The 12,111-nt window shown below is 38.5% G+C and overlaps 1 protein-coding gene across 1 annotated transcript; it reads left to right on the top strand.

Moving 5' to 3' along the window:
* Positions 1-3,207: 3,207 nt before the first annotated feature.
* On the top strand, positions 3,208-9,357 carry si:dkey-191g9.7 (GRIN2-like protein). The gene is made up of 3 exons (XM_053621733.1): positions 3,208-3,374; positions 5,342-5,890; positions 7,745-9,357. Exon 3 carries the CDS (start codon positions 7,751-7,753, stop codon positions 9,155-9,157), a length of 1,407 nt encoding a protein of 468 aa, XP_053477708.1. The 5' UTR covers positions 3,208-3,374; positions 5,342-5,890; positions 7,745-7,750; the 3' UTR covers positions 9,158-9,357.
* Positions 9,358-12,111: the final 2,754 nt, after the last annotated feature.

Raw genomic sequence — 12,111 nt, 5'->3', positions numbered from 1 at the left:
ATAAAATATGAAGGGTGGTGCAGCAGGTAATGTTGGCACATGACAACTCCAGTTAGAGTGATCCTGTTAGTTTGATCCTGATAGTTTGATCCTGAACTCAGCTCCTCTTCATGTGTCTGAGTGGGTTTCCTTAAGGTTCTACAGTTTCATACGTAATTAGTAGGTGGATTAACTATGCTAAATTACCACTAAATGTGAATATGGGTGTGCATGGTGCCGTGTGATGGACTGAGGTTCTATTCAGGGTTTATTCCCGTCTCACTCCCAATGTTCCTGAATAGGCTTCAGACCCACTGACCAGAATAAAGCGGTTACTGAAGATGAATGAATAAAATGAGTAAAGTGTTGGTGGGTAGCGTTGCTGACTCACAGCTCCATGGTACAGTGATTGGTCCTGAGCTCAGGTTACTGTCTAAGACTGTGTGGGTTTCCTCCAGGTTCTCTGGTTTCTTTTCACCCCCACCCCCCAAAAATGAATGACTGTGGTGCCTTGTGATGCAATGGCATGTATTCCTGCCTTGTGCAAAGTGTTCCTAGGATAGACTATAGATCCTTGATCAGCATAAAAAATGATTACTGAAAATAAAGGGATTATATAATGTTATGTAGCGTATTGCACTTTTTTCATATTCAAATCAAATCTTGGTTGCAATTTTCCAGGTCTTTCTATTAGGTCTCACATATGCCAGTTCTTTGGACCAAGACAATATTATAGGAATCAAAGGTCGTGATATACATCACTTCAGTGGCCATATATTTTACATTTCAGATTCTAGCAAGCCACTAGATGGAGACAGCAGCAACCCTTGATTTCCACAATTTTCTCCATGCTTTGTACACTATAAATGAAAATCAGTACTGTACTGTACATTTTCTTTTGATCACTGGGGTAATGTCCTTAAGCAATTACTTTAAATGCCTTAAGTGACTTACCTTAAGTGCAATTACTGAACCTTTAGTATATTCTTTTGCCCCCCTGGGCATATATATATACTCAGCAAAGAAATAAACGTCCTCTCATATTCAACTGCTTTTATTTCCAGCAAATTTCTTAACATGTGTAAATATTTGTATTAACATAAAACATTCAACAACTGAGACTTAAACTGAACAAGTTTCACAGATATTTGAGGAACAGAGATGGAATAACAAGGGGGGGGGGGGGGGGGTTCAATATTAAAAGTAACAGTCAGTATCTGGTGGCTTCCAGCTGCTTTAAGTACTATAGTGCATCTCATCCTCATGGATTTCACCAGATTTGTCAGTTCTTGCTGTGAGATGTTACTCCACTCTTCCACCAAGGCATTTACAAGTTCTCCATCACATCTGGGGGGGACACATGGTTACATGTAATTTTCCACTGCAAGGACGATCAGCTGTCCTTCCTGTCTCCCTGTAGCACCGTCTTAGGCATCTTACGTTACAGACATTACAGTTTATTGCTCTGGCCACATCTGCAGTCATCATGCCTCCCTGCAGAAGGTCTATGGCATGTTCACGTAGGTGAGCAGGAACCCTAGGCATCTTTCTTCTGGTGATTTTCACAGTCAGTAGAAAGGTCTCTTTAGTGTCTGTTAAGTTATTGTAACTGTGACCTTAATTGCATACCGCCTGTAAATTGTTGGTGTATTAAGTACTGTTCCACAGGTGCATGTGTAATTATTGTTTATGGTTCATAGAACAAGCAAGAAAAACCTCGTCTAACCCTTTCCAATAAAGATCTGTAAAGCTTGTTGTAAAGCTTATTGTATTGAAAGCTAACAGCTGAGCTAAAAATATGCAATTTTGAATCTGTAACCTAGTCAATATGTAGTGCATGATTTTACATAGCATAGTATAGTATAGCGTATATTGACTGCACTCATATTATCTCACAATGCACAAGACAAATGATGCACCATAGTAGGTACAGGATACTTATATGCTCATGTTTGTAGGGACCAATGCAGACACAGGACTAGAATTATTTAAGAACAATATGAAGCACATTACTATTATATGCTGTTCATTCCAGGAGAAAAAAACAGTCATGCAATCTAAACTTCACTGGGCCACACTTCAACTATTGAACACAGGAATGAAGGCTTAAAACACCCCAAAAACAAAACAGAAATTATGCATTTTCCAGAGGCCACATTTCAGGGAGTCATCAGTTGAAAAAGAGTCACAAGTAAATCCAAATTTGTTTACAATAATTCTCTGACATAAGGTTTGGGGTGGGGGGGTGGGGGGGGATTAATGCATTTAATGCATTAACGCATTAATGTATTTTTCACATGAATTATTCTTTTTCATGTTCAGTTTCATGTTCACATTATGTCATGTGTTTACTCAAATGCACATGGTGAAATGCACCTTCACATGGTTTTTATATGTGATCATATGTACATGATTTACAAGTGGATCTTTCTACACTGTAAACATATAGTCAGTGTTTTATGTCCTTTTCCAAATGACTAAAAACTCACTGATATTTTTCTTACTCTGTTACCTTTGTGCATTTGTGTGTATTTTGTGAGTATGGGGCATGGCTCTGTTGAGGATGGGCTGAATGTAGCATATGGACACTCTCTGTGGGATGATGGGAAAATGGGCCACAGGCCCAGAGTTTAGTTTCCTGTGCTTTCATTATACACAAACCTGTACAGCACAACCTGTACCAGAATTATAAATTAATTTACTTTTGTTCGTTATTATCAGTGAATGTATTAGGTGTTGTCGTTTCTCACTTTGGGAAGCACACTCATAGATTTTTATTGGCTATGAAATAAAATAAAACAAATGCAGATTCACTAACGTGCTAGAGTGTAACCTGATAATTTAATGATCCTGATTTTCACTGCATATGGTTCCACAAGCTCAGGATTTTGATCAATAATCATTAAATCTAAATTTGTAAATTCAAACAAACAGACTAAAAGTAAAAAAATTTTTTTAAATCAGCAACCACAGCTAAACATCTACAGTAAATAAAAAAACATCACTTTAGATCAGATTTGCTATCTAAAATGTATTTTAGTTAATGACCTCCTATTATCAGGAAAGCCTTATTAATCCCTTGTTACAAAAAGCAGACTACAGACAGACCAAATACCCAAACTGTCGCTTCAGACGCTTGTGAGAAAACCCACCTGTACAGGTAAGATTGTGAACACGCTCACACGGCTGTGTGGGTGTGGCTACACTATGTCATGTGATAAAAGCCCTGAGAAAAATTCTTGTTGGAGGTGAAAGAGAGAGAGAGGAACATTACCCTTTGGAACGGACGAGACTGACCTGTTTGAAGGAGTGCCATTTAGACTGAAAGGTGCAGTGATTTTGAAACAGGCATTCTGTACACACAACAGGAATATGAGGAAACTCTTTCAACAATGGTAAGGAGAAATTTTAGCCTGTATAATATGACAACTCAGATACATTTCTCCTACTACACACTTACAGCATGCTGATACTGTGGTATAGATATGAAAAATGGCGCAGCGACTTTGTGCGTGCGTCAGTATGTTACATGCTTGTTCCGTCTGGAATGAACTACCAGTGAAAAATGAGAAATAGTTTTCAAGGCAGAGAATTTGTTTGCCATCACTGTCAACATTTCCAAAATAGAGCATTTAAGGTGTAATTTTTTCAAAATAAGTCAGTATAATAAAAAGGATAAAGTACTGTATAATGTGCTGTCTGGATTTCATCATACTGCATATTTTTTTCCACATGAAATGTCTCTGATCAGAACAATTATGGGTTAAAGAACACAAGGAACCTATATATACACAATTTCTTTTCAAAGTCTTCACATTTTACTTCAGCACTGTTAACACAGCAGATCATAAATTGTTTTATTAGACACAGTGTGATGCAATACATTAGATACACAGTACCAAGGACGTTCTCTGTTTTGGCCTGTATACATTTAAACGCTGCTGAAAATACAGCCAGAAATTTCAGAAAGAATTCTTAGCTCAAACAGTGACTTTTGTAAAACAGAAGGAACTGGTAGGAATACGGTCCTCTTCAAATATATAAACTTACTGACACAGCAAGAACCTGCAGACGCATTTACATTTGCATTAGTTCTAAATAAATCACTAAATAGGGAGTATGAATTGGCTGAGTATCTCCTCAATACAAAGCAGGGACAGATACTTAACAGATACTAGTTCAGCACTCAGGTCTTGCCATCTAAGAGGCAGACAGAAAAACAGCTGTCTAGACAGGAGAGACTGTGTGCTTACTGCATGATAGAGACAGAGATGGACTTCCTTCTCTACTATGTAAAATTTTAAATCATATGTAAGTTTTTGCTTTTAGATTTCAAACTTTGATCCTAATATTCAGCAACATGATCTCACTGGAAAAAATGGTAGCTCTTCCTCAGGGAAAGATACACATCAGAACTCGCTGCAAATTAAGTCTGGGAGTCAGATACATCCCCACTCCTACTAAACCCCCAACTCCTACCCCAAATCTGTTGTTACTGTTATCATTAGTGTTGTCACTGCTGTTGTTTATACTGTGATTGTTATTATTCCTAATGACTGATCATTATGGCTACTACTATTAGTATTATCACTGATATACAGTATTGAGCATTATTATTCATACAGATGCATCTCAGAATATTAGAATATTGTGGAAAAGTTCATTTTTTCCCATAATTTAATTAAAAAAGTGGAACTTTCACATATTCTAGAGTCATTACACATAAAGTGAAATATTTCAAGACTTTTTTTGTTTTAATCTTGATGATTATGGCTTACAGCTCATGGAAATCAAACATCCAGTATCTCAAAATATTAGAATAAAGAATTTATAATACAGAAATGTCGACCCCTTCTGAAAAGTATGTTCATTTATTCACTAAAGCTATACAGTCTATGTTCATTAGTTTCGTGTGTATAGTAACAAATGCGGTAGGTTCTGTCCAAATGTTCTAATCAAGAAGGTGTGACTGCAGTCGATGCATTCTTGTTCTAATTTTGTGTCTTTTACCCAAGACTCCCCTATTATAAATAGTTTGAAATTTCTGCTATTACAATGCAAGTGTGAGTGGATACTTGTTTATTTTTTCAGCTGTGCCTTACAGAGAGGCAAAAACAGAGACAAAACGGGAATCAGCAGTCCCATTGAGCAATAGTGTTACCATAGCAACAGTGAGAGACTGATGGCAAGAGCCGAGCGAGCTGCTAGAGGTTGTGAGAGGAAATAGGTGTAAGAATCCTGCAGCGTCTTTGTATTCTCAGACGTAATGTGTTTGGATGATGGGGGACCCAATAACAAAGTGGATATAAAATAAAACACTGTTTAAATTGTGCATTCATTTTTATCTCTCACTTCTTTACAGGTAGATAAAGGAACACTGAGGTTGACTGTCTGACTATTATTCTGTCCTGGATGGACCTCATTATGTCCAGCCCCCTTCACTACATACAAACCGCACTCCCTCACTCCTCTCTCTCTCATAGACAGATACCATCTTAAACCCTGTGTGGGCTGGGGATTTAAAGATCTGCAACTGAGGCAGGCTTGTAATCAGATGAAATCAGATGAGATTATCCCAAAAATCCCTTCATCTTTCCCACTGCTGGAGAAGCGTTAGAGGAGCTGGAGGAGGCGGGGACACTGGGCCAGGAGGGGTGGGGTCTGACGGAGTGACAGAGTGAAAGAGGGAAGGAGGGGTTCACCTGTGGATGTGTAGGGGAAAAGAGACACCACTGCTGTTGCCTGTTCCCTTTAAAGGTCCCACGTAGACACTGAGATGACTGCACGCCGACAGTAGAGAAAGGAAGAAAATCAGGGAGACAGAAAGGGCTGGGAAGGACTGGGGAAAAGGCAGTGCAGAGAGAAAGATAAAGAAGAGAAAATAAATTCTGCCTGCAACTCTCATCACAGGGTAAGGATTATTTATCATAAGTGCGCTGTGTAATAAAACTCTGAAAAGGGATAATTGGAAAGCTGACTGGTACCTCTGTGTTTGTGGTTTATGCGTGTGTGTGTGTGTGTATGTGTGGATGCACATGGAAGGGAACTCGCATTGTCAGATATTATGATATCATTTGGATGAATAATGTATGTGCAGGTACTAAGTGAGTATATTCTACAGACCCTGCCATGCCATTTAGAGATAAAAATACAATTATGGTCAGCAGATATTTTTTGTATCATGTGCGCAAATGAGGTTTGCATGATCAACCCAAACATCTGAGGCAATCGAGCTGGCAGGCCTGTGAAAATCTACTAAATTAGCTTATTGACTTCAAAAACACTTTACCCCCTAAAGTCAGTTGATTTTCATTGAGTAACCGTTCCACTTGGAGCCATGCAGGCAGTTAATCACAGAGAGTGTGACAGTGAATGGAACCAGACTCTTATGTGCTGGCTGGTGTCTGTTCCACATTTGCTATCTCGTGATGTAAAAGGAATGACTTAAGAAAAATTTAATAAGTACGGAGCCACTTTTGTTTTTTTTTCACCATGTTTTATTCAATCTAATCTTCTGTTAGGTAAGTTGAAAATGTCATTTTAATTTGAATATGGATTACAAGTTTAATGTCTTGTCTTACATTGTTTCTCTATATGTAGTATAAAAATGTGTAATCGTTTCTTAATTGTATTGTTCTTATTGTACTTATTATTATATAATGTACTTATTATTATGTAATGTATGGTTTAGTGATTACATTTTCCTGTATTATATTTTACAGCCCTAATGGGTTATTCGGTTTGACCCTCTGGGGAACACCTTTAACGGTTCTATGTAGAACCCCCTGTAAAAAGGGCCAAGTACAACCCATACAGAAAGCTAGAACTGTTAAGCGTCTAAAGACCCTTTAAGAGCTTATTTTCATTTTACATATAATCCATGGGTGTACACTCATCTTTGTATCACTTTCTGAAGGAAAGAATACAATTCTGTATTTCTTTTCAGCTATTATGAAGGATAATCCAGCACTAATCTTACGTTTCTAATCTTCAAACACAACTTGAAGTGTACAAAATCCAGTAACAAAGGAAAGTCTAATCAAAAAGTAAAAAAAAATCCAAAACATTTAGAAAATAAACAATTATAATCATTTAATAGAGTAGTGAACTGTAAGTTAAATAGAAAACATATGAAACAGCTGCGTTCATTTGAACCTGAAGGATATATTGGTTATAGTATCATTTATAAATAAAACTGCATCTTACCTGGGGGTGCACGGTTGCTTAGTGGTTAGCACGTGCGCCTCACACCTCCAGGGTCAGGGGTTCAATTCCCACCGTGGCCCTGTGTGTGTGGGGTTTGCATGTTCTCCCCGTGCTGCGGGGGTTTCCTCCAGGTACTCCGGTTTCCTCCCCCAGTCCAAAGACATGCATGATAGGTTGATTGGCATGTCTAAAGTGTCCGTATGATATGAATGGGTGAATGAGTGTGTATGTGATTGTGCCCTGCGATGGATTGGCACCCTGTCCAGGGTGTACCCCGCCTTGTGCCCAATGCTCCCTGGGATAGGCCCCAGGTTCCCCGTGATCCTGAAAAAAAGGATAAAGTGGTGTAGAAGATGGATGGATGGATGGATGCATCTCACCTGAATTTGCATTTAATTTTCCTATCAAATAAGTTTCTCACTACATGAAGTAAGAATGTGTGTAGTGTTTCCTACACAGTGCTGGTATTATGAGGTTTGCATGAGTATTAGATGATTTACATAAATTATTAAAAATACGGGAAACCAGTAACACATACTATTATTCCATCTTGTTTCAGTTTTCCATGGAAGAGATTGGGTGCCCCGTGTCTGATCTGTATCCACCTGGTAGCACCATCCCATCAAATCCTACTGTCACTAATGACATTATTATTCCACTTTCTGAAAAAGTGAAGGACATCAAGCCTGAGGAGCTACAGAAGAGTTCCAGTGAATTATCACGCTCAGAAAATATCCTGGAAGACAGAGGGCATATAAAAGACAAAGAAAAATGCCTTCACAATGTCCCACATCCACACACTATTGCAGAGGTTCACATATCTGATGAAGCAGGTGCCCAGATGGCATCTGGTGTGAACCATCAGAATGAACAGGCATCACTGGTCATCACAGAGAAAGTCTCTTCATTACACAGATACCTAGGAGAAGAGAACCTGACCCCCCCAAGAACGCAATATTTTCAGAGGAGTCACTCAGATACCCTTCATATTCAGCAAGAGGACCATATTCATCCACTTCAAAGTGAAACCTTTGAGCCTACTTCTCTAAATAAGAACCAAGAAGCACCCACATTGTCCTTTGTTTGTAAGGAGGCCATGCATACACAACAAAGCAGTAGTGTCACCACTTTCTGCAGAGAACCACACAGCCCAATCCAGCCAAGTTCTGTTCAGGTTTGCACGTCTGGCTGTGCTCAGGTATCAGGAGAGATTGCCAGGGACATTAAACCCTCTAAGCTTGAGGCAGCTGCTTGCTGCAGCTCGTACCATCATGGAGCTGCTGAGGACACGTTTGCTGCCTACTGTCACCCCCAGCCCATACCTTCTCCTGCCCAACTTGTACCACTACTAATGAACATGGAGGCAGACAGCAAGGGGCAGAAAGCAACCTTGTTATCTCTTCCCCCACTCGTTTCCTCCATCAGTGAGACAAGACTGGATTCTAAAAGACTGGTCCACTGCTGCAGCCTGGACTGTAAGTGGCCTGGCTCTTTGCGCCTGGCTGGAAGTCAGCAGCAATCAGTGAAAGAGGTTAGAAACATGAGAGATGCAGGGACTATGACCTCCTGCAGGGAGCTGATGGATATAGGGGTGCAAGTGGGTCAGGACTCAGAAAGGTCACCTCAACATGTCTTCCCAAAGGTGTGTCTGGTGGACGAGAAAGAAAATGGGAATGACGAGCTTACAGGGCAACAGAAAAGTCCAGTAAAGGATGTGAAGTGGGACTCTGAAGGAATGACATGGGAGGTCTATGGTGCCTCAGTGGATCCTGAGGAACTGGGCATGGCTATTCAAAAGCACTTGGAGCTGCAGATCAAGGAGACCGCAGGAAGAGCAGCAAAATTCTCACAGCAGAACACAACCACCTCACAGCTGGGAAATGAGAAAAGGGAGAGCAAGAGGAGGAGGGGAGTAATGGCAGCTCTTCATCCTTCAGTCTGTTGTAGCAGGGCCTCTACTGCAGTGGACTAACTACCAAAACGATCTGGGTTTTGTATTTTCAAGCATCACAGATTTCTCAGAACTTGTAGACAATGTATGAAGTGGGTTATATTTGAAGTACAACACTGGATGAGAGAGAACATGTGCATAAGTCTTCCTTTCAGTTTCAGAACCTCATGCACTGCTTATGAAAACTTTAGCTTGACCTTAAGGGCTACTTACTTGGTATATAATTCCATTCATTTTTCTGTCAGTGGAGTACTTTATTTATTACTACAGTACAAAAACTGTCCTGTCACTCTTAAGCAGCAGGGTAATAGCTTTCAGGAGTACTAAGTCTAAGACAGCAACAGATAAGACAGAAAGACTTATCAAACCCAACTATGAGCCTGAGCCTGAGACCATCTGACACCTGTTGACTCCCCACTAAAATTAAACAACTCAGCTGATAATGCTCAAGTAAGGTCAAGGTAATCAAGGCTATGGTAAAGATAACTAAATAGTTCAAGTTAGTTTAAGTTCCAGAACTGGCAACGGTTGACAAGAGTGACCTTGTGGTTGCAGGTACCAATTCCACAATCCTGTTAAAGAATGGGCCCTCCCGAAGAACAAGGCCCTTAATCCCTAATAGTTCCAGGGGTACCCAAGAGACTGATACTGAGCTTTGACCCTGTGCTTCCTTACATGTTTGAGAAAGGGCATGCTAAGAGAAAAACCCTATGTAGCAATAAAATGGCCAATAAAGAGTCTCTGCTACTTTTAGAATGTTCTAAGAAATGTCTGACGCAAACTTTAAACATTAAGTATGTCTTTGTATAGGCAAGAATTAATAAAGAACAGCAGACTAAGACTTGAAATAATGAAGGTTCAAGAGAACCAAGATGTCAAAGCAAGAGCTCTGTATCTCTGCAGTACCTTAGTTTGTATCTTCTGTGTTGAGTGAAACACCTCGGAAATCAAACCAATAATTTTTATGACCACCCTTTTTTAAAAATGTTTTTTCAAGTGGGGTAAAGAGTCCTTTAATATTTTTGGATTAACTGAGATACTAATATAGAGGAAATCAGAGGATATCAGTCTAGAATATATTAAGATTCAATTAGAATAATACTAAGCTGAAAAGTTATGTGAACTCTCTGTCAATACATACAGTCCACTCTGAAACTACTGGAGTCAATTAATTTTTTTGTGTTATAGACAAAAGACGTTTGGGTTTGATATCAAAAGATGGATAAGAGTCGATAGTTTAGGATTTCAGCTTTAATTTCCTGGTATGTACAACCTTTTGTATCAGACCACCCACTTTGTAGGAAAGATAAAGTACAGGAACAGATAAGTCTCGAGGAAAAGTAAAGTAAATAACACTTAACATTTGGTTGCATATCCACATCTTCACAGCTCTCACAAAATTTCTCTCATCAGCTGTTGTTGTTTTCCTTGGCTGACCCATTTGATGTCTGTTACACAGTACACCAGTGGTTTCTTTCTTTTTCAGGACATTTCAAATTGTTGTTTATGTTGGTTTAATCCTTTTAGCAATGTTTTCACAGGTGAAACTGAAAGCTAAAACCAAGAGTAGATGTTCAGAGCTATTTATTGTTTAAACAACCAATCTAACAGGACACACCTGGGTAACAAGAAACACCCATCACATGTTCCAATATTTTTGCTCACCTACAAATTGGGTAGTCTGATACAAAATGCGCTATGTTCTATGTCATTTAACACCTCTACATATAAATACCAGGAAATAAATAAATGCTGAAATTCTAAACTTCTAAAAATTTTCATATTCATCTTTTGATCTCAAACCCAAATGTCTTCAGGCTACAGCAAAAACAAATGAATTGGCCTTGTCATTCCAATAGTTTTGGAGGTGACTGTAACAGAACAATTTTACTTTTGCACATAAGTATTCTTGCTCATTACAGTTGCATCCTTACCAGTGATCTCAGGTTAATTGCTTTTACCAGTCAATTACAGTATATGCATATGTACAGTATATATACAACCTAAAATATTCCATCTTGTCAGAGGCAGGTCTAACTATGAACCACACTCTCATCCATGTGTCAAAAAAATATGAGCAATTTGTACTAATCTTCACAACAAACATTTCAGTGTCTAAAGTGCAGATTGAGAGACTGATATAAAAAGAAAACCTTCCCTAAAACTCCTTTCCTGAAGAATATTAAAAATTCTGTGCTGTCTTTACAAAATGAGATTAGTTAGTGTATTGTGTGTAGCGCACTGTGATGAGAGGCAGCATAACAGCTGAAATGTTGCACCATCTGCTGGTCTAAATGTCTCTTTGTCTTTCATTTTGTCTGTGATTAGGATGGTGTGATGATGGTATAAAAAGTAGTACTCTGATTAACCATGTTATTATTACTACTACTGCTGTTAGACTGAACTGAGCATTCAGTCTATGTTGTGTGGAAAAATGTCCTTTAACAACAACAAAAAAAGCATAAATGTGTGTTTATATTTTGGATGTATATATATTATATATAATATCTAACATCTATATAATATGGATGAAAATGAAAATAAAATAGAAAAACTAAGACTTAGTTAAGACTAACACCACTGTCACATTTGAGATATAACTAATGTTCATCATTCAGACACATCTGAAGGAAATTCTAATGCAATTATTTTAATGGTGACAATAAATGTAAGAATGATTTTGTCTCGATTTCACATAATACATATTAATTTGATACATACCGCTAATTAATTCAGCAACAAGAACACTTTCATTGTGAGACTAAGAGATTTTATCCTGTTGCCTAGAGCTGTGTTTCTACCCTTTATTACTAGAGCATTACTAATACTGGACTCTGATCCATAGTGTCACACTATAATCTCGGTAGGATGGATTTTGTCTGAAATGTTTGAGTCCTAATTTTAAAATGTATATGACTTCACCTTTTGAGATGCACAAATATAGTTGTAATAATTTTTTATCAGTGTAATGGTGT

Source organism: Ictalurus furcatus, chromosome 3, assembly GCF_023375685.1.
Source record: "Ictalurus furcatus strain D&B chromosome 3, Billie_1.0, whole genome shotgun sequence".
Taxonomy (NCBI): Eukaryota; Metazoa; Chordata; class Actinopteri; order Siluriformes; family Ictaluridae; genus Ictalurus; species Ictalurus furcatus.
Note: the sequence above shows the minus strand (reverse complement) of the source record. Positions and strands in the feature narration are given on the sequence as shown.

Coding starts and splice junctions, on each gene's coding strand:
- si:dkey-191g9.7 (XM_053621733.1), top strand. CDS start 7,751: ATGGAAGAGATTGGGTGCCCCGTGTCTGATCTGTATCCACCTGGTAGC.